General features: G+C 42.0%; 2 protein-coding genes across 5 annotated transcripts in view; both read right to left on the minus strand.

Moving 5' to 3' along the window:
- Positions 1 to 17,829, minus strand: part of sema4d (sema domain, immunoglobulin domain (Ig), transmembrane domain (TM) and short cytoplasmic domain, (semaphorin) 4D) — a 65,943-nt gene extending 48,114 nt beyond the window's left edge. For 2 of the 3 annotated variants that reach the window (XM_084046003.1, XM_084046001.1), the window contains exons 1-2: positions 17,759 to 17,828; positions 2,006 to 2,125 (exon numbers count right to left, since the gene is read on the minus strand). The gene's annotated coding sequence lies outside the window, so the exon portion shown is untranslated. Of the gene's footprint in view, positions 1 to 2,005; positions 2,126 to 17,754 lie in introns of all 3 variants that reach the window. The other variant, XM_084046002.1, reaches the window with a different exon arrangement.
- Positions 17,830 to 21,675: 3,846 nt separating this feature from the next.
- On the minus strand, positions 21,676 to 26,016 carry LOC311038082 (G-protein coupled receptor 182-like). Of its 2 annotated transcripts, XM_084047411.1 has the most exons (3): positions 25,907 to 26,016; positions 23,914 to 25,007; positions 21,676 to 22,161 (listed from the first exon to the last, which is right to left on the minus strand). In XM_084047411.1, exon 2 carries the CDS (start codon positions 25,002 to 25,004, stop codon positions 23,922 to 23,924), a length of 1,083 nt encoding a protein of 360 aa, XP_083903537.1. In that variant the 5' UTR covers positions 25,005 to 25,007; positions 25,907 to 26,016; the 3' UTR covers positions 21,676 to 22,161; positions 23,914 to 23,921. The 2 variants fall into 2 exon arrangements, with proteins under 2 accessions (XP_083903537.1, XP_083903536.1); XM_084047410.1 differs by lacking the exon at positions 21,676 to 22,161 and having other exon boundaries at positions 23,720 to 25,007.

The following is a 26,016-nucleotide window of genomic DNA, read 5'->3' on the forward strand; positions in this document are numbered from 1 at the left end:
GCCTACAACACTGACTAGCATCTATCTAGCGAAAGGGACAAACAATGAAGTGCCCCCCCCCACCAACCCCGTCCGTTGCTGGGATACCTTTGATCCAATGGGGGCAGCTTGTCAACAGCATCATTACTAAAGCCTGATTTATGCTTCGGCGACAAAGTGTCATGCGACCTGTCGCTCGACAAAAATACGATTTTCAACTTTATGTTGAAAGTAAAAGTATGTTATTTTTGTCGAGCGGCATAAAGAACATACTTAAGACTCTTTATGGCTGAAACATAAATGAGGCATTAGAAACTCCCGACCATCCAAACACTGCTCTTCTCACATGGATAAATAGACTCTCTAAAAGACATCTCACAGCTGCTTCTCAAAAGGGAAGTTTCCAAGAACACATTTTTCTCGTTAGACCCTCTGCCTTACATCCAAGTCATTAGTCTTAAGCTTTGGATCCTTAAACTTGTTATGCTTCCTCAAGGCTGAAGTCATAAAAACCTCATAATTTGCAAGATCCTTTCTGGGCAAACGTTAACACTACTCTCCTCCACGAACCAACTGGTTTTGAACAGATTTAACAGGGAGGACACCCTGTGGGTCTTAATGTGAATGTTACATAAAAAGGATGGCGTGCTGAGCCTGTGCTGTTATTCAATATCCTCCACTGTAGCGGCGCCCAAACCGCACCGCGTGCCTTTCAAGGGTTAATGTATCTCACTCTCCAACAACAGGTGCAGCGGTGGTTTTGTGTGCGTGTGTGTGTGTGTGTGTGTGTGTGTGCGTGCGTGCGTGCGTGCGTGTGTCATAGTAAGAGATGAGGCTGATCATAATGAATCAGCTTAAACGAGGGCACGCTGCAAACTGAATGCAAAAAGTAAAGCATCACACTTTTGTTAAACAACATCCGGCTGGAAACAGCACTTTACTCGCACACACACACACACACACACAAACAGACAGACAGGTACGTAGTCTCCCACAATTGGCATAGGACCTAACAGCCTCTGAAAATTAGTCAAATATAAAGCAGAAGTCCTCATTTCCCCACTTCCGTTTTGCCTTGGCAGTCCCGCAAATACATACTGGAAACCTAATTAGTCGAAGCCTATCTAGCTAGCTAGCAGCTTTGCAAAAATTCTTATAAATATTTTCAAATGCATTTTCGTGAACATTCTGTCGTTATTGGTGGAATACAGACTCTCTGCAGAATTTGAAGATTGTGGAAGAGATTGTCTGGCTTTTTTGTAACCAACATCCGGTTAGAAACTTCACTTTTACACCCACACACACACCTCTGTCTGGCTTTTTTTAACCGGCATCCGGTTGGAAACTTCACTTTTACACCCACACACGCACCGCTGTGGCAGGTAAAAAGCCACAGTCGCAGGCAAACAGCAGACATTCTTACCACGCAACTGTGGCAGGTAAAAAAAGCACAGATGCAAAACAGACATTTTGAGGGAGCTGCTCTGATTGAAATCTCTCTATACTGAAGCTTACAGGAAAGGAAAGGTGATAAACACACACACACACACACACACACACACACACACACACACACACACACACACACACACACACACACACACACACACACACAGTATACCTATACTCAAAACCTTTTAAAATGACTGCGTTTCATCAGGAAAGCAAAGACCAACGAGTAGCAGAAGCAGCAGTGAACATACCAGCAAAGGAATGCAAATCAGCCCCCGATGCAAATGGCATACATCTTCAGGGGCAAGACAGACGCAGTCTTTATACAACCAACCCCCCACCATAGGACGCTTTTCTCTGTAGTATAAGAACCCCCTCCCCGCCCCATTATCCCACATTTCTGTACATAGTCCAAGACAGACACACACACACAGGTCCAGGAGAGTTTCCAGAGTGAGAGCAGCATGCATGAGGACACACACACACACACACAGGAACATTGTGATGACGTTATCCTAGGCAGAGAAAACACACTATACAGTGAAAACAAACACCAAACGTCACAAACACTCACTTGTCCGTCATGGCTTCAGCTAGCGAATATTGATTCATTAAAACTGCTCTTCGCTCGTCTTCACAAGAGGTGGAAAAACTGCTGCGATTGAGTCCCCAGGGCAACGTGTGGAACACCGTTCTGTAGGAGGAGAGAAGGGCAAAGTATGTTAGAGCAACGTAAACATTCATACATGTTTAAGAAGCCTCCATTGGAGTCAAGGCTTCTTGATAATACACACATTTTAACTAAAATATGATTATTAACCACTTAACCTACTTCGTCGAAGTAGGTACTAGGTACCCCTGGGGTCCAGCTTTGGCCCCCTCCTTTTTTGGGGCGGTGTAGCCGCCCCCTATAAGTGAGTTTTGGACACCGACCAAAACATTTGTATACCCCCTAACCCTTCCATTGTTAATGCAAATCGATACTTTTGAAAAGTCAGCCAATCACATTACAGCTAGTGTCATCACCACTAACTGTAATGTGATTGGCTGACTTTGCAAATTCAGGACTATGATTGGCTAGCGAAACACATGACACATGTGCAGCCCTATGAATAGCAGTATGGACTTTAAAAAAAGTCATTTATCCTTTTTTTAAAGTGAGTCATGTTGTGATGACCACACACCGCCCACTTCACACTGGGTGTGATTGTTTCCCCTCTTCACACCAAATCTCTTCTCAGAAAATAGCACATCTACAATCTCACACGCGCGCCGCGTTACGATGCGTTGCAAGCTTGCAGATCTGCTATTTTCACCAAATGTTCACTTATTTCCGCTGAATGTTTGCCTATTATGGAATGCCCAGAATAGAGATGCTCGGGGGCAAGTGGTTAAACCCTATCTTATACTTATATTATAACCATATACACGATGGGTTTGCCATTTCCGATCCCAAAATCGGGATGCCAGTCTGAAAGTGGTTACTATATTTTAAAGGTGATTACGCAAATTATTACTGGATGTATACAAAAGACAAGGAATCCACGCCACAGTTAAAAGGACCCCCCAGGTCCTCGGCTGTGTCCAGATCTGTTATAGACACCAAGCTCCCTGGAACACTTTACTTCACCAGGGGGGCACAACAATGAAAAAGCCAGGGCTTGAGCACAAAGGCCCCCGGGGGAAACAAACCATCACTATGACTGTGGCTAACTTTGCAGCCATGCCTCACTTGCACACAATTAGCCTAGCGAGGCTTGGTCTCTTCACTTTCCGTTTCTGGGTATACCGTTGCTACGGTTACCAAAGCAGCCAGCCAGCCAGCAAGTGAGCATAAATTGAGCGCACTACAGAAAATCCACCAGCCACCCACTTCAACCCCATCTGCACTTAGTAAAACGTATCCGAGTTTGCAACTGTACTTGGTGTGCTCTTTTTATCTCCTTACCAAAAACAGCAAGCTAGATCTGCTATTTTTTGCCGACGTTACCCCAAGAATAGGCATGCTGGGGTTCAATAGGCCAGTGTTGCCATATTCTGTGAGAGAAACAAGCAACCAGGTCTAGGAAAACCAGCCCAAAAGAAGAGACTATGGACCACATGAGCACTTTAACATTTACATCAGCTATTTGAAAATAGCAGATCTACAAGCTCACAACGCGTCGCGATGCGACGCGTTGTGAGCTTGTAGATCTGCTATTTTCAAATAAAATCTTGCGGGGAAATTATAATAAGCAGATCTGGCAGCCGTGGCTGGGGTTCAAGAGGCTATCAAGCAGACGCCACTTAGAGCCAAGATGAAGGGACCTACAGATTCACCACTGGGTTCTCTTGAGATCCAATCACACGGGCAAATTGCATTATGTGATTCCACGACGGAGACGATGACGACAGCGTCGCATCACTGTTAGCTGGTTCACATCAGTGGTGGAAAGCAACTAAGTACATTTACTTAAGTACTGTACTATTTTGAGGTATTTATACTTTACTTGAGTATTTAAAATTTCCAGTACTTTTACTTCTACTCCACTACATCTCAGAGGCAAATGTTGTACTTTTACTCCACTACAATTATTTGAAAACTTCAGTTACTAGTTACTTTGTAGATAATAATAACATATAACATTCTAAAACATACATTAACCACTTTAGCCCTATTTTATACCTAGGCTATTTGAAAATAGCCGATCTACAAGCTTGTGAGCTTGTAGATCGGAGATTTTCAAACATTTGAGTACTTTTACTTTTGGTACTTTAAGTCCATTTTGATACAATACTTTTTGAAATCCGGACTTTTACTTAAGTCAGAGTACTTCTACATTGCAGCATTGATACTTTTACTTAAGTAAAAAATTTGAGTACTTTTTCCACCACTGGTTCACATCCAGTACAACATCAGATACGTGACACAACATTAAAGCACGAGTAATCCGTTCGGAAGCTCATCCAGTGTTTAAAAAAATGATAATATCTAGAACACATGGAGATCAGATTACATAATGCTGTATATTTAGGAACGCAGACTGGACTGCACATTTCCATAGGGCTGTGTGTGCACTGGCAGCATTCTGACTTTGGAATATTCAATTCACTGATGCAATGAGTCTACGATGAATGCAATTACTGTATATCCTGTGAGCCGCTGGCCAAAAATGCATCAGCAAAAACCTGGGATTAGCCTATCAGCAAAATATTAGAATGGCAACACGTCATTTAGATTCATCTACTAGTTGAAGTTGCCGCACAGATATGCCCATATATGGACTGGGCATGCCCCGACATAAGCGCAATTCGGCGTTAGGCAACAGTGAACCCATTAAGACCTGAAGTTGATTCTACAAATGTCTTCTAAATCCCAACAGTTTTCTTAAAAAAACGTATGTTTCTATATCAGTGGTACTCAAACTTTTTCATGTCAAGGACCAGCAAAATAATATGTATTTGGCCGCCGACCCCCATCTCAAAATGGTTTGTTCCAGGGAACCCCCAGAAGCAAAGAATACAGTTAAAAATGTTCGCTTTAAAAAATATATATATTCAAAGATTTGCACACATTTTCACGATTTTTCAAAAATAGCAGATCTACAAGCTCGTAGCGCGGCACTCAGTGCCGCGCTATGAGCTTGTAGATCTGCTATTTTTGAATAGCCAAAGTGTAAAATAATGCTTTTTAGCTCAAATGAAAAAGTGACACGAGATGCGTTCCAGGTCTGAATGGGTTAATGTCAGCGCAAATAGCCGTTGTAAAGGCATCGGTTTCGGCTGTGTGTGACATCAGACAAGAGCTCGATCAACGAGAGAGAGAGAGAGAGAGACACAGGCGACAGGGGGATAGAGAGAGGGAGAGCTCAATCTGTGAGAGAGAGAGAGACAGGGAGCGAGAGAGAGTGAGAGGGGAGAGAGGGAGCGAGCGAGCGAGCCGATTTCACTCACGTCATTACCTGGCCAACGCTGGTATAGGCAAAACCTGAACGCACTGATTGAAAAAAGCGATATGTTGTCATCGCGATAACCAGTGCAAATGCCAGGCAAGCTGATAAAGCGCAGAGTTTTCTGCTTGCAGATTACAATCTTCTGTGTCCACACAGCACATTGGCATAACGCAGACTTGTGACTTGCCCGTAAAAAGGATCAATCAGATAATCAGAGATAGATAGGCTAGATTAACTCTCTCTTCTTCACCCTGACGGCAATGCACGAACAGCTGATCTAGTACAGAAATGGATCCCACATGGCTGTGGCTCTGTGGTCCAGAATAATCCAGAAGCAATTCGTTAAAGAGTCCTTAATGGTTTTATGGAAGTCAGATGATACGGTTACCATAAACTCTCCAGAGAGGGCGTGGCCGGCACTGCCCCCATCCTGAGTGGCCTGCATCCCAGACAGCAGGGCTGGGGCAATAAACACAAATTGAAACCTCTATTTAAAACCAATAACCGACTTAATGTTGCTCATGTAGGTTAATCTAATAATCAAGACGTTTTTTTATGTATATATATATATATTTAAAAAAAAACTACATAACGAATCGACACAAAAACATATTTTTTTATAATCGATTAGACTGATTAACCACTTAACCCTCTATTTCACTTTGTTGTAGAAAATTTGTGAAAATAGCCAATCTACTAGTACAAGCTCAACCCTAAAGTCTCCAGAGAGGGCGTGGCAAGCAGGCCCCCATTCCAGACAGACAGTCACTTGCAGCCACAGGCAGTCTGTCTGGGTAGAGGCTGAAACCCCCCCACACCCCCCCATGCAGACTTGGTAGGTATCTCCGCTTTCTCTCTCCCTGTTGTGTCTGTTTTTGTTTTTTCGTCTGCTTTCCTGTTTGTCTTCTATCCGCCAGTCTCATCCGTGTGTCTCTCGACTTGCGCTTTCTGTCAAACAAACACCACATTATTACTCTTTAGCCAGTCTGTCTGTGCACAGCTTTGCACGACTAAGAACAGACAACATTTTATTTAGGCCCATATTTCCTCTGGTATTATTCAATTGCATTGTTCTTATAAAGAGCGCCATGTTCACTGTCATTATTCCAATCATTATCATTGCCTTAAAGGACAACTTTGGTTTTTTACAACCAAGGTTTATATTTTAGCTTGTAATTAAAGTAAATAAATGATGAGTGTATTTTTTTTTTCATTTACTGCTTTCTATAGTTTTAGCATTTTTTGCGATATTTTTTACAGTGGGCGGGGGCATTCTGTCCGGTGGCTAAATATGCCTTTTTTACACAATAAAAAAGGTCCGGCTGTCTGAGATGGCCAGATGTGAGTTATTGGGGGCTAGAAGAGCTACTGTAAATAATATTAAAGAAAACTCCGGGTTAATGTGTTAAAAAAATACATATTTAGCCACCGGACAGAATGCCCCCGCCCACTGTGAAAACACTGTAAAAAAGATTGTGAAAATTGCTAAAACTATAGAAAGCAGTAAATTAAAAATTTTTAACACTCATCTTTTATTTACTTTAATTACAATCTAAAACATAAACATTGGTTGTAAAAAACCAAAGTTGTCCTTCGACAACCAAAGACAGCCTTCGTAGACAATTCCTGTATTATGGGCTTGTGAAACTAAGCAACAATAAACATCCCAAGTCGCTGCCAAAGAGTTTATCTCAGGTCTTTAGCATAAAAAATGGCAGGCTAACCCGGAACGTTCCGAATGCCATTTCCTCATACAACCATAACGGTTGAAAAATATGCAAAAGATTCCATGAGTTTTACATAATGCGGTCAGAGACGCAACAGTAAACGTTTTCTTTAATATGGAAAGATAGGCCATGCAGTTTGCATGTCATGCGCTTAGTGTTTTCCTTGTGGAAAGAATGCAAAGCATGACTGGGCTAAAAAAAACGTTCGTCTCTCCAATCAAAATCATATTCACCACCACCACCACATACAGTACACTAAACAATAATCACGCAGTACATGGATACTGAAAAGCCTGGTTTAATACTTAAAACACAATGACTTCTGGATCCAAGGGTGAATAATAAGGTGTTGTCACAATCCAAAGCCATGGCCGTATCTCTGTAGGTGGTAGTTAGCTGCCACATGAATGACAACAGACTGGTGAGGATCAGGACCTGCTTGGAACCATGAAAACCAGGTCCTTTGAAGTTGAGCAATAGCACTTAAAATGACATGTCAGCCAGCTTTGATCCATCTACTGCATATTCCCTCGTATTAGAGCGTCAGTCCTTTGACAGGGCAGGCTGAGCTCACGAACAAGCAAAATAAATGGTCCTCCTCTTTTAGTGTCTGGGGTAATGAGAGCATAAACCACAGGCACACTGTAGGGGAAATACAAATGTTCACACTGGGAGAGCCGAGCTAAACACGTTACTTCCCCTCTTAAGCTAGATTTACGAGCTGCCGGGCACAGCCAGCTAATTCAAGAGAGAAACTTGTGGATCCATCCAGCAGAATCCCACTAGAAACAATGTATATATCATATGTTATGAATATGTTCTTCTTCTGGCATTTAAGCATCTACACAGCTCAGCTGGTAGCCCAAATCTTGAAATTGAGACAATATTATTTAGCAATAACGGTCTCAATTTTGCATACATGTGTCTGTATTTCATCAACAGAAAACACAGACCCCGTTTCTACTCACATAGCATCAGAGATGATCATTCCACCATTCGACCAGAGCACTAAATTATTCAACATCCAAGTGAGGGATTTAAGTAAAAATAGCATGCACTTGAGGCGTGAGACTGTCTCCACTCTGCACTGCACAATCTAAACACAATCAAAAGTGTTATCCTTTGTCAGCTGTAACAAAGGAAGATTCTGTACTCCTGCCGGGCATCCACACAAGCTGTGCAAGACGTGAATCTTACCATTCTGTCAGTCGGGTTAGGCATTCTTCCAGGTACATATAGATGGAGATGCTCCACTCTCAACCCAGCCCGCCCCGGTCAGGGTGTCATTATTCCCAAATATTTCTCTTGACAGAGATGATGAAAATACATAATAAGAGCACGATCCTCCACCAAGCATAGACTGTCTGTCACCCCCCCCCTCCCTCCTTATTTGCGCTCTCTCATTTTCCCTTTCTCACAGCATCCCTCCTGCTGTCTCTCACCGTGTCTCTCCCGCCTTCCCTCAATAAATAATTACCCTAAACAAACAGCAGACAGGGCTGAAAATCATAAGACGGTAGGTAGGTACACTTGCATCACTCACACACACAGACCACTTTTTCCCCCCGAAACCCCACGGCAGCAGCATCAGCATCAGAATGCTTTCACCACCTCCTCCTCGTGAAAACCATCTGAGACAAGACGAGTCCATCTGCCTTGTCACAGCGGTAAAAGCCACACGGTCACCAGACCAAGAGGAGGACGGTAGCCATCAGACTGTGCCTCTGGACAGCGTCAATGCAACACACAATTCCTGGAGAGGGGGAGGGGAATTGAGGAATGGGGGGGGGGGGGGTTAGAGGGGGGAGGGTTGAGGTTATGGTGTGTGTGTGTGTGTGTGTGTGTGTGTGTGTGTGTGTGTGTGTGTGTGTGTGTGTGTGTGTGTGTGTGTGTGTGTGTGTGTGTGTGTGTGTGTGTGTGTGTGTGTGTGTGTGTGTGTGTGTGTGTGTGTGTGTCCGCGCGCGTGCGTCTTTTGTATTGGGGGGGTTTTGCACTTCTTTAATAGGCGATACAGACCGCAGATCGAGCAGCTGACCCCTCGGCCATAGGTGACGCTGACGTAGCTTCTGCTGTGCATAAAATTGTGATTCAAGGCAGTTGTGTGTACATACATGCATCCTCTCGTCCACGTGCTACTGAACAGATGGTTTCGTACCTTTTTAGGCAATGCCTCATAGACGCTGTGATATAAGTGTGTTTTCACCATACGGGAAAAAATAAACACAGAGCTACTACCCACTAATTAACCGCTTAAACGTTATTTTATGCTTTGGTTATTTTTGTAAATTGTCGTCGCCTATATTACACCCATGCCAAAAATAGGGCTGCCAGGATTCATGTGGTTAATAATTTTGAACACTGTACAATAAAAGATCCCCCAGAACATCGTCTTTATCTTCACAACTAGAATTCCCATTGACCGCTTGCCAAGCCAGGAAACCCATCTCTGGACGACGGCTTCCAACAACGAACTTAATAAAAGCCGAACGATCGCATAAGAACATTTTCTCCAGTCAGCTGTGTCAGATAGCAGTGGGCACCGTGGTAACAGAATGTACTGTATGTGGACTAGCTCCCCACACACACAATACCCTTCCAGCTCCCTGCTCCCGGCCACGCTGCTGGGAAGCCTTTCAAAACATCAAGCATGCTGTCAATAGCACTGCAGCAGCGCTTCAGTTAACTTTTTTTCTACACTGCAGTGGCCTGTCGCTCTTGGCCCTGCTGTGGCAGCGGCCTTGTCGTCTTTTCAACAGTTCTCTTAGGTTTTCACGAGGAAATCTGGAGTTACTGCAACCCTCTGAAAGTTAATCCTGAAAACCACCAAGGGGTGGTGGTTTCAGTGTTTATTCCAGTACATTTGTACAAAGGACGGCCGTGTTTTTGAGGAAAACTATCTTCTTGAGCATGTCTCGTTGATGTGGCTTTCACCGAACATCTGTCAAAACATTTCACTTGCTCATCTGCAGGCTGCAGATTGCCAATGTGCTCCTTTTCATTTTTAATGTAGCCCCTGAAACCATCAGAAATAGCCTACTTAAATGTGTCGTCATAGTGGTAATAATAGTTCAATTACTTTGACCAATAAAGCAATGTAAAGCCTTATTCTGAATAAATGATATCATGTACACTGCTTTACCTTGTTTTCCCCCTCCTATCAGCAGCAATAAAATCCAGCATCACCCTTGAAAGTCAGTACAGTATTTCTATGTTGACATATGCATGACGTTAAGGAACACAGCCTTCTTTGCAAAAAAAAGAAGGCTTAAATAGGTATCTTATTGCCAAGAACGTTTTATCCTCTATATCAAACAACTAATTTGTCATATGACAAAACAAACATTGCAAGGACATCTCAGGAATGCTGAAATTCATTTGGGCAGACAGCACATGCACACTAGCTATCTACATCTGCCTTTGCTTGGAGCCAGATGTTACTCCTCGTCTTTGCCCTAAGGGGGTGGGGGGGGCTAGGGTGTGGCAGGACAGGGCTTGCGTATCAAAGGTGGTTGATCCAGATCCATTGATCTATATGATAAGACCAAATGGCCTGCAGGTCGGTATAAAACACTTCAATGTTATAGAGTTCCACACTGGCCTGGCACCTGACTTCAACCAACTGGGTCCTGAGTTACTGCTTTAGATGTAGGCACCTATGAGTCATATTACACAGAATACACACTATATCCTCATACTAGTACTTCTTTCTAGTCAACTATAAAGGGTTTATAAATGACAGTTGTTGTCATGTCAGTCACATTTTCCATTAAGTAGAGGTATAAAAGAAATGAATATTACATGATGAGACAGATAATTAAACACTTTCAACCTTCCTATTTTGGGCATGCCATTGTGGGAAGACGTTTTCACAAAATATAAAATAGTTTCAAACATTTTCACAATGTTTAAAAAATAGTGCCAATATAGCTACAAGCTCATAACACATCGCATTGTGATGCATTGTGAGCTTGTAGATCAAGCTTGCAGATAAAAAAATGTAGAGAATCAACAGATGGGATGAGAAGGAGTGAACCATATTGTGCTGTATGTGTGTGTCTGGTCTCTTATATAACATTGTTTACAGTGTTTTCCACAGCAGGAGGTAAAGTGCTACTATTTAAACACTCTAAAGGCCATTTGCAGATTTATTGCACTCGTTTTATACCAGGTAAGTTGACTGGTGCCAAATACCCTCGCAGGGCCAACTTGTAGGATAAAGGCCCACTAAGCTGACTTGTTTGGACTAAAGGCCTGTCCACACACCAATTAAATGTTGTTTTAGCTCGAGTGGATGGCGGTGGAGTCCACACCACAACTATAATGATAAATGACAGTGGTGAACGATATGGTTGGGATCACTTTCAGAGCGTTTTGACAAACGATAAAAACACTGACAGCCAATCAAAATCTAACCAAACTTACACATTCAACACATCACTCACGTCACATGCAACATGTTTACAGAACATTATCATTCATCAGCATGGATGCTCACATCATATGCTCACATTTCAGTTATCATTCTTGGTGAGGACAGTGGACACCGGCCCTTACCAGGCTGTGACAACTAGTGCCTGACCTGGGGCCTGTTTCACGAAACCTAGATAGCAGATTAACCCGGGATTTATCAGCCATCCTGAATGAATTTATCTTGGTTTAGCCATGAATCGGTTTCATGACAGCTGAGTCATCTAACCAGATTAATTTAGCCAGTTATCCTGGATATGTTTATCTATGCCTCGGTTTCATGAAAGCAATGCCACATTAGTTAGCCTGGTCCGGACCAGGCTAACAGCCAGGTTTAACTTCTGATCCTGATGGCTTTACTGTCCTTTAAGCATCAATCTGATCACAACCCAATGAATTTCTCATACTTATTCCATTTGTATGTGTTTATGTTGCCTTATTTTTATTAGCCTGCATTAAAATAACAAAGACGACATTGCCATTAAATGTCCACTTAAGCCCTATACTTCATTGTACATCAAATAACTAAATAATAAGCTTGTAGATCGGCTTTATAGACTATATTAAACAGCAATATTGCTACCAATATGTAGTATGACACCTGAATTTACCCATGGAATAAAGGTCTATATTGGTCTACATTGAGCTGTCCTGTGCTCTCATTGGCTGTAGCACAGATCTCCTCGGGGTGCGGTCACAACCCCGTTCATACTGTATCCTTTCAAGTCGGCGACAGAGACAAATATCAAACCTGCTAGATATCTAGAAACGCTCGGGGAGGCAGCGGCGAGCGCTAGAATCGAGGTCGGACCTTCTCACAGTACGTTTCACACACAGCGAGAAAAACCACGGCGTGCGAAGCCCGATCTTGAGTCAGATCAGGGATTTGTCAGAAGTTTCGCCAAAAAAGGTTGGCGATAGCATAATCAGGGCAAATCTCTTGCAGTGTGTAATAGCCCTTACAGATGTTTAACTCGCTGTGAGTGTGTGCATTAAGTTTAAGTTTGATATATTCTCTAAATACTCTTGGATGGGGTTATTCACTGCACCTCAACTAGAAAGACAAAAACTGACATCATTGTCATGCCACCTTCATGTCTATATTGCATCTGTGTGTCCCTTTTTCTTGTGTGATTTGCTTTCTGTTCACTTCTTCTCATGCTCTGATTGGCTCAGGCTGAGCAGCCTATCAGAGAGCTCTCCTTTGTCTCCGCTGCCAATTCAACATACTCAGTCAGGTGATCGGACCACGCTAATGGCTGACTACCGGCAACGGCGCGGGACACGACTGAAAAACTACAGCCAGTTGACATGCTCACATGCCGGCACGACTGCCCGTTGTCTGCTTTAAATACTAACCCCTATACTAGCCTACACTTCGTTGGTATTTATTAGTAGCCCCCTATTTTTCCCTGTACACCAAATCTCTTCACGTTTCGTCTTTACAGTCGCGCAAATTTATCCTAATATAAATCAAAATCATTTAAGTATATTTAGCTTGCTGCTTAGCAGAAATGGAAATTAAAAACTAAAATGTAAAGATATTTTAAAATATATTTTCGTTAACGGAAGTGCCAGTTTCCTCAATCGGATTTCGGGAGTTGTAGTTCCAGACTCTATATAGCATTCAGAGATTGTGGAATAGTTGTCTGGCTACGCGAGACTACTGGTTTATATTATATTTGACCCCAGAATAAGGATGCTAGGATCATTTTGGTTAATAAGCGCCATGCAGTCTGTGAGGAAACCGTCGTGGTAATGAATCGTCTCAAATCCATTAGTCTTTATTAAATGACCTGTAAGCACAGGAAAGGCTCATTCAAATGGGGTCTCCCTTGAAACCAATTCATTGCATTTATATACCTACATGATGTCACACAACCTGTATGTGTAATAACATGTGCCATACAACACTGGCTCGGCTCTAGTTAGAAGCAATGTCAACATTACATTTTTTCTTCCATAGGGAGATCTTACACTCCAAGACCTAAACAAGGCATGCCAAGTAAATAATCCCTCTGACATCCAAACATGTGCCACTTCTGCACAAAGTTCATGTTCAAAACAAAGCTCCTTTTCAGCCAAGCAGTTCCTGACTGAATTCCCCCATTCCCTACGCATTTTAAATTGATTATTGGTCAAGAAGAATAAAGGGGCTAGCGCTGGTTTGCGTGCCAATGTACGACTAGAGTTAATGTGCCTATGTACGGTTGGAGTGTTCTATGTAATTCAATCTAAATGTGAATCCTGTGCTTCCAATGAATGACATGAACAGCAACTTTAAGACAGGATAGCTTTTCCACAAACAAATTAAATACAGAAGCAAACTAATTATAGGCTAAAACGAATGTATTGCTTAGCATTCTTAAAATAGAAGGTCCCATTAAATAGTAACATTCAATCACTACCGTTTCCCCCTGACTAAAAAAACTAAACAAAACAAGAAGTAGGCCTAATAGAAGCTAAATCAATACAAAAACACAGACCAATTTGCAATTCTCTCTGGCTGTTGTTAAGTTACTTTAATTCTTAATGGACCTTCAAATCATTAGAAAGATTCTTAAATGTTTTTTGGTCAAACTGATGAAGCCATTGTTGCCGCATAGGTGTATTTTCTATTCTTGCCATGCATTAGCCACTATTAAAGGCTTTTGAATTTTTCCACAAGAGTGCCTTGGTCTCTTCCCTTTTTTTGCAAAATATTTTGTCACGCACTTGTACCAATGAGCACCTTGTTGGGGATTTTTACTCCAGCCAAACGGATGCGCTCCTTTCTCTCATTTGAATATGACTCACTCTTAATGTTTCAAAACCAACATCAAAGTGACAATTGATAGTTCTAGTTCTGCACTTCCGTAGGCTACTTTTTGAAACAGTTTGAGCACAGTATCATATTTGTTACAACAAGACGTATTAACAATAGCAATCATATTTTTTTCCAACTAACTACTAACTATGCATTAGTTTCGCAAACAGGGCTCATCTTTTCACAACTTCTTCTACCTAAAAATCAAGATAAATGTTGCTTACACAAACAAACAGCATCACGATAACAAAAGGAAGAGGAATTGCAAAAATGTCTCCTGGTTGAGTTTTCAGTGATAAGACCAAAAGCATGCAGCCTTAAGACAAAGCCAGGGAGACTGCAATGCCTATAGCTACAGCTCAACAGCACGCATCCAGTGGTTTAATGATTTGTCTCCAGCTGGTGAATGATCACACAGCAATATCCTGTTCTAGCCAGCTATCCAGGCCCCCAGGGCTCTGGCTGACATGATTCTGGCATGCCCTACTCCTGTTGCAGTGCCAGGCAGCCATCATATCGACAAGGTCCTGGTAGCTGCCCCATGCTTCATATGACCCAGCCAAGGACCTGTGGAATCGAACTTGATGAGGCAGAATAATTACTTATTGAGGCCCTAAGGGAAGGCCAGTCATAGAGCCTGGTTGAGGGAAGTAGAAGAGTGGGAGGATTTAAATGTCACTAATGAAACTGGAAAATAGATTTAGACAACAAAGTAGCTCCAGTTAGTGAAACACTGAATAGCTTGCATAGTCTCCAACTCTCCCACACTGCTTAAGTAAGGGAAACTAAATCTGTAGTGGTGCTGGAATGCATTTATTTAACTTGAATGTAAGGCAAGGCAAGTATATTTGTATAGCACATTTCAACAAGGCAATTCAATATGCTTTATATAAAATAAACTTTGAGACATTAACCACTTAAAACTCTATATTCTTTGTTGACCGGGGTCCCCCAGGGGTCTGTACTTGGCCTCCTCCTTTTATCCATGTACACCTTTTCTCTCTTTTTGTCCAGTAAACCAAAGTCTTTTGCATACCCAGTAACAGCTCAGGAACAGGTGTGTTGGCAGAGCAGATAAAATAGAAGAACCCTAACACCGTCTTCACTTGCCTTTAGGCAACAGGTTTTTTGGCCTGCAAATTGCATATCTATAAGCTCACAATGCCTTGCGGCAAAGAACTTAAGATAAAAAAATGGAAACAATCTAATTACAATACAATACAGAAAGAAAAACCTCAATAAAGTAGCATGAGTCATTCATCAATGCATTCCCATAAGCTTAGACAATGTCATGATGACAAGTGCGTTTGTAATGCATCAGTATCATCTGATGTCCAACCCACAGAAAAACTGCAAAATAAGACTACTCAGACAATATCACCACCACCAATGATTCAACACAACCCTTAGCTTCTCAAAATAGTGTCCCTAATTTGAGAGGGAGGTGAACTTGAGAGGGAAAAGAAAGCCAGGCAGAAAGAAAGCAGAATGAATAGAGAGCATAGCCTAGCTACGGTGGCTGAGAGCCACCAACTGCCCTCTTTAGGACAGAGGGCAAGTTGGAATGAGGTGAAGAACTTCCATAACTTCTAATTCCTCCCAATTCATAGTTTACACTACAGTTTCGGGTTGATTTAGACATAAAACTAGACATGCACACAGGTGAAGGTTTATTTGTAAAACACTGACCTAAGACTGACATTACTGCCCACATCTCAAATATCATGGCGGGGCTGGGTGATGTGGACAAAATAGGTTATCACAATATATTTTAAATAAAGGACTCGATATAGTGATGAGGATAATATCGTATCGTATATCCTTTTTCACGTAAAGAAAATAGCAGATCTACAAGCTCACAACACATCGATGCGTTGTGAGCTTGTAGATCGGCAATTTCACTTTTAATTTGATTTCTAAGTATACAATATGGCGTAAGTGATTAAAAACAGGAAAAGACAACACTTATGCCAAATCCAAAATCCCAATATCTAGTCTAGCATCAAGATATAGAGATATTGACCAGCCCTCATGAGCCCTTTGATTTACTTAGCTCGATATGGTCAAATTCACAAATGCCTTGCTTGACAGAAGCCAGGGTGGACTTTATTAATATGGGACTGAAGGTAGAGACAGCCAGAGAGCATACAGGTGCTCTTGCTGCCTGCCTGCAGCTCCGTTCTCCGAACAACCCCCACATAAACTGTGGTTAGGTGGTGGATATAGGCTCTTCACTCATTTCAATAAAGGTCTTTTGTTGTTGCAATGAAAGAGCGCCCTTTATTTATGCGTGCCAAGGGTATAGAAGCCCCTCAATGACCTCTGAGTGCCAGTCTGGCATTTAAAGACAGCCGTGGAGAGACAAACTGTTCAGGAATGATTCCAACCACCAGCTTCAAGGACACACACTGGACTGACAGCAACTGCAGTCAAACTTTCAGTTCGAGAGTGAGCTGCAGCAATCCGCCACCACCAGCAAACCCCCTAGTCAATTACAGTGGTGAAAAGTAACTAAGTACCTTTACTTTAAGTACTGTACTTAAGTGCAATTTTGAGGTCGTTTTTTACTTTATTGGATTATTTCCAATTTTCAATACTTTTACTTCTACTCCACTACATCTCAGAGGCAAATATTGTACTTTTACTCCACTGCAATTATTTGAAAACTTTAGTTACTTTGTAGATTTTGATTATTATTACAAACAAACAAACATGCATACAAAAGTGCAAAAGTATTGGCGTCAAAATACACTTAAGAACTAAAAGTAAAAGTACTTATTATGCACAATATCCCATTTCACATGTTTCCAAACATATAAAAAATCATTAAAAATAGCAGATCTACAAGCTGAGTAAAGTACAATATTTGCCTCTCAGATATGTAGTGGGGTAGAGGTAAAAGTACAGAAAATTGGAAATTCAGTAAAGTAAAAAAGTATACCAAAACAGTACTTGAGTACATGCACTTATAGTGACTTTCAACCACTGGCAACAAGTGCAACAACATGAGATCTTAGTGTGCAGTAAACCAGCCGGTCTGACTGACTGTGTGAGAGACTAGAGCAGCACGCCTGTCCTGTGACTCCTGTCCCACCCTGGGGCAACAACCAGGAGGAAACTAAACAACTAAATGTAGAGTAAACTAAGGTCAACTAAGTAACTAAACCAGTGTAGAGTAAACTAAAGAAGTGTGCAGTGAACCAGCCGGTCGGACTGACTGTGTGAGAGAGAGCAGCACGCCCGTCCTGTCCTGTGACTCAGGAGTAAAGAGACCCAACTTGAATAAATAAAAAACAGCGTTTCAGCATTTACTTTTAAACTACAGGCGATCGGCTATTAAACGGTGCATTCACGTACAGTACACACACACACACACCCCGAACGATCGCACTCACCCGGTGAGAGAGATATGATCCTCTTTGTGTCGCCGTACAGACAGACTACAGAGATGACTTTCGTGTCCAACTGGCTGCAACTAAAGCGAAGGAGTTTGGTTTGTCGCTCCGTTCCAGTGTTGCCAGGTTGTGCGAGAGAAACGAGCAACCGGGTTCTATGAAAACAAGCCCAAAAGGAGCGACATAATTACTTTGCATGGCCACCTGAGCGCTCTATAATAACCCTATACTATATATACATTGGCTATTTGAAAATCGCCGATCTACAAGCAAAGTTGTGAGCTGCTAGTCACATCTGCTATTTTCAAAGAACAATCTTGGGGGGGGGGGGGAAGTGAAAATGTAGGAATATTTTCGAATCCACAAAATCGTGTATGGGGGGTCTCTGGCACAAGATATTTTCAGGAGGTTGTGGACCTTCACATATACAATAGACCCCTTAACAGACGACGTCACACTGATAAGAACCAGTATGCGTGCAACCAGTATGCGCGCAATGAAACCCATTCAGGTCTCGCTAGGACGCGCCTCACTAGCCAACACACAAGAGGGGGTTGGGGTGTGCTGAAACCAGCGCACCCCAAAACAACAGGTTGAGAATTGATTGCATGAAACAATCACCTGTGCGTCCAGTCTCAATGTTAGTAAACAAATAATTGGTCTATACAATTAATACAAACACATTCATTTGTAGACATCAAAATGTTTGAGAACCACTGGTTTAAACAACAAGGAAACAAGCCTAAATAAGCAACTACACTTTATAAACAAGCCTAAGTAAGCAACTACACTTTATAAACAAGCCTAAATAAGCAACTACACTTTAGAAACAAGCCCAAATAAGCAACTACACTTTAGAAACAAGCCCCAAAAAAACGCAACTACCAAGCCCAAAGTCGCTTAGTTATAAGCAGACATGGCAACACTGCTCAGCTCAGCGCAGCATGGCGGCTGGACGGGGGGATTCAAACCTGTGTGTGTGTGTGTGTGTGTGTGTGTGTGTGTGTGTGTGTGTGTGTGTGTGTGTGTGTGTGTGTGCGTGCGTGCGTGCGTGCGTGCGTGCGTGCGTGCGTGCGTGCGTGCGTGTGTGTGTGTGTGTGTTGCAGTGCGTGTGCGCGTGCATGCGTGGTGCGTGTGCGTGTGAATCACCAAACACTTTACACACAGATAGGACGGAGGGGGTGGGCGCAGCCGGCACAGGCAGTGGTGGAAGAAGTAGCCTACTCAAATGTTTTACTTAAGTAAAAGTATCAATACCGCAGTATAGAAATACTCTTTAAAAAAAGTACCAAAAGTAAAAGCACTCATTTTGCAGAACGTCCCATTTCAAAAGTTTTCAAATGCATAAAATGTGTGTAGCCTACAAGTCTTTTTGAAAATAGCAGATCTACAAGCTCAGTGTTTTGAGCTTGTAGATCTGCTGTTTTCAAGTAGTCTTTTTAAATAGGGCTGAAGTGCATGGCTAATGCATGTTTAGTAACAATAATCACATTAACTAGTAACTCAAATTGTCAAATAATTGTAATGGAGTAAAAAGTACAATATTTGCCTCTGAGATGTATCGGAGTAGAAGTAAAAGCATTGAAAATTGGAGAGATTCCAGTAAAGTAAAAAAAAAAACTTAAATACAGTACTTGAGTACATGTACTTAGTTACTTTCCACCATTGGGCGCAGGGTGGGCGTGAGTGCATTGAAAGTAACCATGGTTACAAGCAGATCAAGTTCCCCAGAGTCAACAATAAACTCTGAGATTGTGTGAATGCCAAATGGGCGCTTTTACTTTTACTTTTGGTACTTTAAGTATATTTTGATGCCAATAATTTGTTACATTTGTAATCTCTCCATCAGAGATACGAACTTTGCAGAGTTTACACAAAATACTGTAAAGTTACTGATTCTGCTTCCAGAAGCCATAAGCTTCAGGAACTGTCTTTTTTTATGTTCACAGCACGGTTAATGGCTCAGTTTTTTGTTGCAAAATATTTGTCAGTTTGCTTATTGCATTTCTATCTAAAAAAGACAAAAATGACTCACAAAAGAGTTGAAGAGAAACACAAAGCAGTGAGAATAATGCACATGATTCTGTAACACAGTCTTTCTTATACAGCTGTGGTGTGGCAGCCTAGTTTGTTTTGTAAATTGATTATAATTAGGCTACAGTGATGTTGTTTTGTTTTGCATTATCATGCTGAGGGGATTCTCTGTGGATTATTGCCTCAGTGTGAGTTCAAAAGGTGATTGCCATTGAGCAAAGGCTATGCAACTTTTCCCCAATACACAAAAACACGGTGAAGGAAAGACAGACCGACCCTTGTGTGTTATTGTGTCTGTGTGTGTGTGTGTGTGTGTGTGTGTGTGTGTGTGTGTGTGTGTGTGTGTGTGTGTGTGTGTGTGTGTGTGTGTGTGTGTGTGTGTGTGTGTGTGTGTGTGTGTGTGTGTGTGTGTGTGTGTGTGTGTGTGTGTGTGTGGGGGTGGGGGGGGGGGCTGATGAATACAATACGATCTTTGATTCACAGAGATGCTACAAGTGTGTTGGGGTTTGCCTCTCTGGTGTTGCTATGCACTGCATGCAGCCAGGTGTTTTTTTCTCTGAATTGTGTTCTCAATCTGACACGTGTTGGTAAAAGAAAGAACGTGACCGTGAAATATAAAATACTAAACCACTAACCACTCTGTTAATGTCATCAAGGGCAAGGTCAGCTTTATTGTAAGTGGGACATTTGGCTTGGGCTTTCCCCCATGCTGCAAATGTAAGGCAAAAATCCCCACAAAAAAACATGCATAGATGTTAATGAATACAATTCTATTGATAAAAAGAAACAACAAAGGTCCATCCTGGCCTCATTATTTTCCTTATAGAACTATTTAGACCATGGTTCTTCAACAGGGGATCCGGGGCCCTATGGGGGTCCTCAGAATTACTACACAGAAAGGCAAGCGCCAAATCTTTGTGTGAAAGATTTTTTTTATTTTTCATATTAACCACTTACACCTCAAACCCGGAACATTCGCCAAAAATATCCAATTTACAACTTCACAATGTATCAGCTCACAACTGTTGTGAGTGTGTAGGCCTATCGGCTATTTTCTGCAAAGAGGTTTGGTGTAGAGGGGAAAAGAGCAAACCAAGTACAGAACCAAAGGTCAAGTTTGCTAAGTATTGATGGATTACATGGTTAACTGTCTGACAAAGGCACATTAACATGAATCCAATATATGAATAGAAAAAAAACGTGAATTTACACAACACATAGTTGTGATAGTGCTGTCAAAGTCTATGAAGCTATCTATGAAATCTGAAAAAGTTTAATCTGCAACATAATTTTATACAATATGTAGTGTTCTGCTTCATCTCTCTTTCAGCTATAGGTCCTTGGCCTGAGAAAAGTTGAAAACCCCTTATTTAGAAGTTTTATTTAAAATGTCTAAAGCAATGTTACTAACATTTTCTAATTTGAAATTTCTATTCAAGCAATTCAAATGTTATACACTAGGCCAGGAATATGAATGACCAAATAACAGGAAAATGAGACTTACAAAAGGAATAGTCTAATACTTATGGTTAACCAGTGCCATCTAGTGGAAATGAGGCATAATGGCCTTCATATGTGGCCTCTTGAGGGTTTAGCAAATAGGCCTACTGTCTGAGACACATATACATCATTCTGCTACAGTAAGGTGCGGGCCAAATACCATCCAATGATTTCATTAAGATATTGGTACAGTTAACCAGTAAATGTCTTGAAATAATCATGATTGTATGATGTGATTCTTTTCCCTTTTCATGTGGAAGGCAGATAAGGCAGCAGTATAGCCAGATTTACACATTGTCATAATGATACTGTCACACATAAAAAATAACTAGTACTGGACTTACTTCATCGATTTATTATAGCATACAGATGTTTGTTCCACCTATGAAATAATCAACATCTGTGACGGTCTTGTGACCTTAATTGATTGAAAAAGCTGAAGCTTAATTCCTTTATGCTTCATTCACATAGTTACTTTGTCACAATGTCACACACTTTGTATGACAGAATGGCATAGATATCATTTTCATTTATGCAAGCGATAGAAGCATAACATGTACTGCATATCTTTGGCTCAGGATAGTTCACAGCTTGTCTGTTTGCCCAGGTCTACTCTCTAAAACGAATGGACTTAATAGCGCCGGACTTATGTTCCCTCCTCAACCACCTTCAAAAAGGAATTCATCATCAGAATTTCAGTGATGAAGTATTTTGCATGGTATTCTGCACGTCTCGCTTCCAGGGGTTTGTGACCTTTGACCCTCTCTAAGCCCAGGTATGGACAGATACATGAACTCTTGTCCTCTTTCTCCCTCTTCTTATCACCAAGTCCACGTTGTTAGAGGTGGAAAGAAACTTGGCCTGGCAGGCTGAAATGGAAGTCACAGGATCAGCTTGGACTTCCTCACAAACCAAAAACAAGCGAGATAGTGTACTGCAGCTTCAGCAAATTGTTACTTACATTTCCTAGTTAAAATGGATAACATTGAGGTTATTTTATTGCACGATACAGCGTATCCATTTCCACATTTGCAAATAGCTAAATAGTAGAAAGGTCATCTTGCACTGGCCCAACAGCAGATCTGTTTACATAAATTCTTTGTTATTATAATTCATTTCCGCTATAAGATCCTGGACGTTGCTTGTGAGTTCCTGTGGGAGTGAAAACTATATTTTCTTTCCTCCACTGTTTTAAACTGTGATGTGTAAATGAAAAGCAAAACATGATGTGTGATGTGTGATGTTCACCGATCTGTGCGCCCGCCCCCTCTCCAATGTCAGCATTGAGAGCCCTGACGTCACAGCATTTGGAGCGATGCCCACTGCACTCTGGTTGGTTGGGGAAATGAAAGGTTGACTCCCACTTCCTATGCCAGGAATGTCAACACCTTGGTCCAGGTTTTCTTTTTGAGAAAAATGCGAAGGAAAATAAAAGCCTGGAGATTGAGGCTACCGTTACAATAGCAGGTACTATGTACATGATATTAAACAACAATAGCATCATAATATGCAGATGTGTACATTTATGTGCCACCATGAGGCGAGATTAAAAGTAGCAGCAGGTGCAGTGTTCGTAAGGTGCAGTTCACTAGATCAGAACAGGTAAGGGACATAGGGACATAGGTCTTCATGCAACAAGGAAAGGTAAATCCACATACAGGAGTAGTCCATAGGTAGACACACATCAGGTAAATCCACAGTAGGTTTGAATTCCAGAGGTTTGTGACCTCTATAAACCCGAGTATGGACAGAACCCCTGAACTCCTCTTTCTCCCTCTTCCTATCACCAAGTCCACATTGTTAGAAGTGGAAAGAAACTCACCCTGGCAGGCTGAATGGAAGTCACAGGATCAGCTTGGACTTCCTCACAAAGCAACACAAAGTGAGATAGTGTACTGCAACTATAGCAAATGACAGTAGTAGCCTATTTACTTACATTTCCTAGTTAAAATGGATAACATTAAGGTTATTTTATTGCATGATACAGCATGTGTTATACAGCAGCATTCAGATCCCATTTTATGATTTACGGTAGGTTTGATCTGCTTAGTGATTATGTAGTCAAAAAAGAAGAATAAAGTGGCTTAATAGTAAAATGGAATGGTCTTATCAACAGCAGATCGGACCTAAAAGCAAACATTTCACTGTTTTAAAATGTGTTAAACTGTGTTTAAAATGTGTGAAAACAAAACATGAAACAGGATGGTGTTGGTTAGCTCATCATTCTAACAATACAAACAGCAGAATGAGTCTTTGAAAGAAGGCGCTACCAATGACTGATAATACAGTGTATAATCTGTGCCTCTGCAAAGTGCATGTGACTGCAGATTGTGACTGTTTACTTCTACTTTTATTTCCACTGGTTTTTATCGTGTAGAGAATGTCTTGGATCTGTATTTTTGCATAGATGTGACAGAAGTCCATTCAATCAATAAATCTGTTGTTTACAAATCATGTTCTATTAATGTTTTTAATGTTGTTATATGTACATAGGTGGAGGCCTCGTATAAGCCCTTTGGACTTCTTGCCTCCTCCTGGCACTTTTCTTTTTATATTTTGTGTACTGTTTTTTGTATTGTTTTTATATTTTCTGCTAAATAAATCAGATCAAATCAAATCACCTGCTTTCTTATGACTCAACATCTGAGTGACTGGCACTCATGTCGCTTATCCTCTGCTGCTTGCCGGCCTCTTTTCCCCCTGTGTCAGCCGCGTTAGGCTGAACCGCCTCTCTGGGTATGTAGTTTACCACTGTATTGATCAGGTTGTTGCGGAAGCTCTTGCTGAGGAAGTTGTAGAGAATGGGGTTGGCGATGCAATGGAAGAAGGTCAGGCACCGCACCACGGAGGATGAGAAGTAGAGCACCTCAAGCGTATTACAGCTAAAAACAACAAAGGGGTCGTCGAGTGCGACGGGATGTGAGAAGTCTATGAGAATCAGTGTCTTCACCAGCTGGTACGGCAGCCAGCACACCACAAACACCAGTGAGTAAACATGCACCAGCCACACTTCTCGCCGGCCCTGCACATCCGGAGCCGCGCGAACCGCGCGAACTATGAGGATGTTGAAGGTGATGATGATGGCCCCAGGGCCCAGGAACTGGAACACCACAGCTGACAAATCAATCACGATGTACCACTCTGTGAAATTGTGCTCAGGAAACATGATACAGCCCGGCTCGTCCCATTCCGCGAGTCTCACATGAACGTTCTCCAACAGCGCCAGGAGGAAGGATAGCAGCCAAAGGCCTCCACAGAGCAACCAGCGGCGCCGGCCCGCCACGGGAAAGCAGGTGGCAGATGAAGGCCTGGTCAGGGACAAATAACGCTCCAGGGTCATGAAGGCCAGGAAGAAGGAGCTGCTGTAGAAGTTGACCCCGTAGATGAGGTTGGTGACCTTGCAGAGGAAGTGGCCCCACAACCACACATGTTTCATGGTCACCTCCATCATGAAGAAGGGCAAGATCACGATCACCATGAGGTCTGAAAGACTCATGTTGATGATGCAGAAGAGCACCCCGTTGGCCGAGTGGCGCCGGCGCCAGTTGACCCAGACGACCACAGTGTTCTCCAACAGGCCCACCGTGAAGATGAACAGGTAGAGGAGGAAGAGTGCAATGCGCCGGCCGTCCGTGTTGATGTTGAGGGTGCACTCAGTGTCCCACCACGAGTCGTTGTGGAAGGAGTGGTTACTGTGGTCTTCAAGCGACATGGTCTGGGGTTAAAAGAAGAGAGGAGGACATTGTGTCAGACTCGGTGTGTTTGATACGTTTTCAAACATTACATAAGAAAAGCACAGCACAACAGGAGAGTCTAGGTAGACATGCTGGGCTATGAAAATATGATTCCAGGATATTCTAAGTGACTTATAATAGTGCAGTTATAAAAGGCATTTAGAACCCTGTTTCGCAGATTGTGTGGAGGAGAGGAGTGGCTACCTTGTGATTATTTGATTGACAAGGTACACAACCAATAGCATTCATTCCCCACCCCCGCTCTGGTCCCAATAGCATTAATTTCCGAGCGCATATAGGATATAGAAAGATGGCGGAATTGAAATAGTTGAAAAATAGGCTTCATTTACGGGTGTAACGTTGTCCATACTTTTTACTGTCTATGTTTGGAACTCTTGCTTGCTTCAAATTCATAATTCTAATTTGAAATGCTCGCTGTTACTGTGTTCAGTACAATTCCTTTGTGATCTCTATCAACAATACAGATAAATATCCCTCAAGTTTGTATATGTGGATGAAAGCGGTTGCGAAACACACAGTGATGCTACGAGGATAGTAATGTAAGACACACTCAAGTACCAGGACGGGCACTTAGGCTCTGATGTAGCCTGACAGTGCACTGTGGGTTCGAGTCCCGTTCCCGATGATCTTTACTGTATATCTCTCCCCATCTCTCTCTCCCTGTTTCCTGTCCATCTCCACTGTACACTACCAATTAAAGGCAGAAAAGCCCCAAAATATATCTTTGAAATAAAAAGTACCAGGACTGAAATGTCCCCACTTTCCACAATCAATATACACAAATTTATCATTCACAATTATCTAAGTATTAAAGTTAAACCACGTCAACTGAATTTGAGGCAGCAAATGGTCATATTACCTTGATATGTTGGTGTGTGGAAAGGATCAATGATGAAGAGGGACGGTTCGTCTCAGAGTGAACAGCTTGGGGTTTGTGTCAATCACAACAAGACAAGTTAGACAACTCTA

Source organism: Gymnoscopelus microlampas (assembly GCF_963454915.1).
Source record: "Gymnoscopelus microlampas genome assembly, chromosome: 21".
Lineage (NCBI taxonomy): Eukaryota > Metazoa > Chordata > Actinopteri > Myctophiformes > Myctophidae > Gymnoscopelus > Gymnoscopelus microlampas.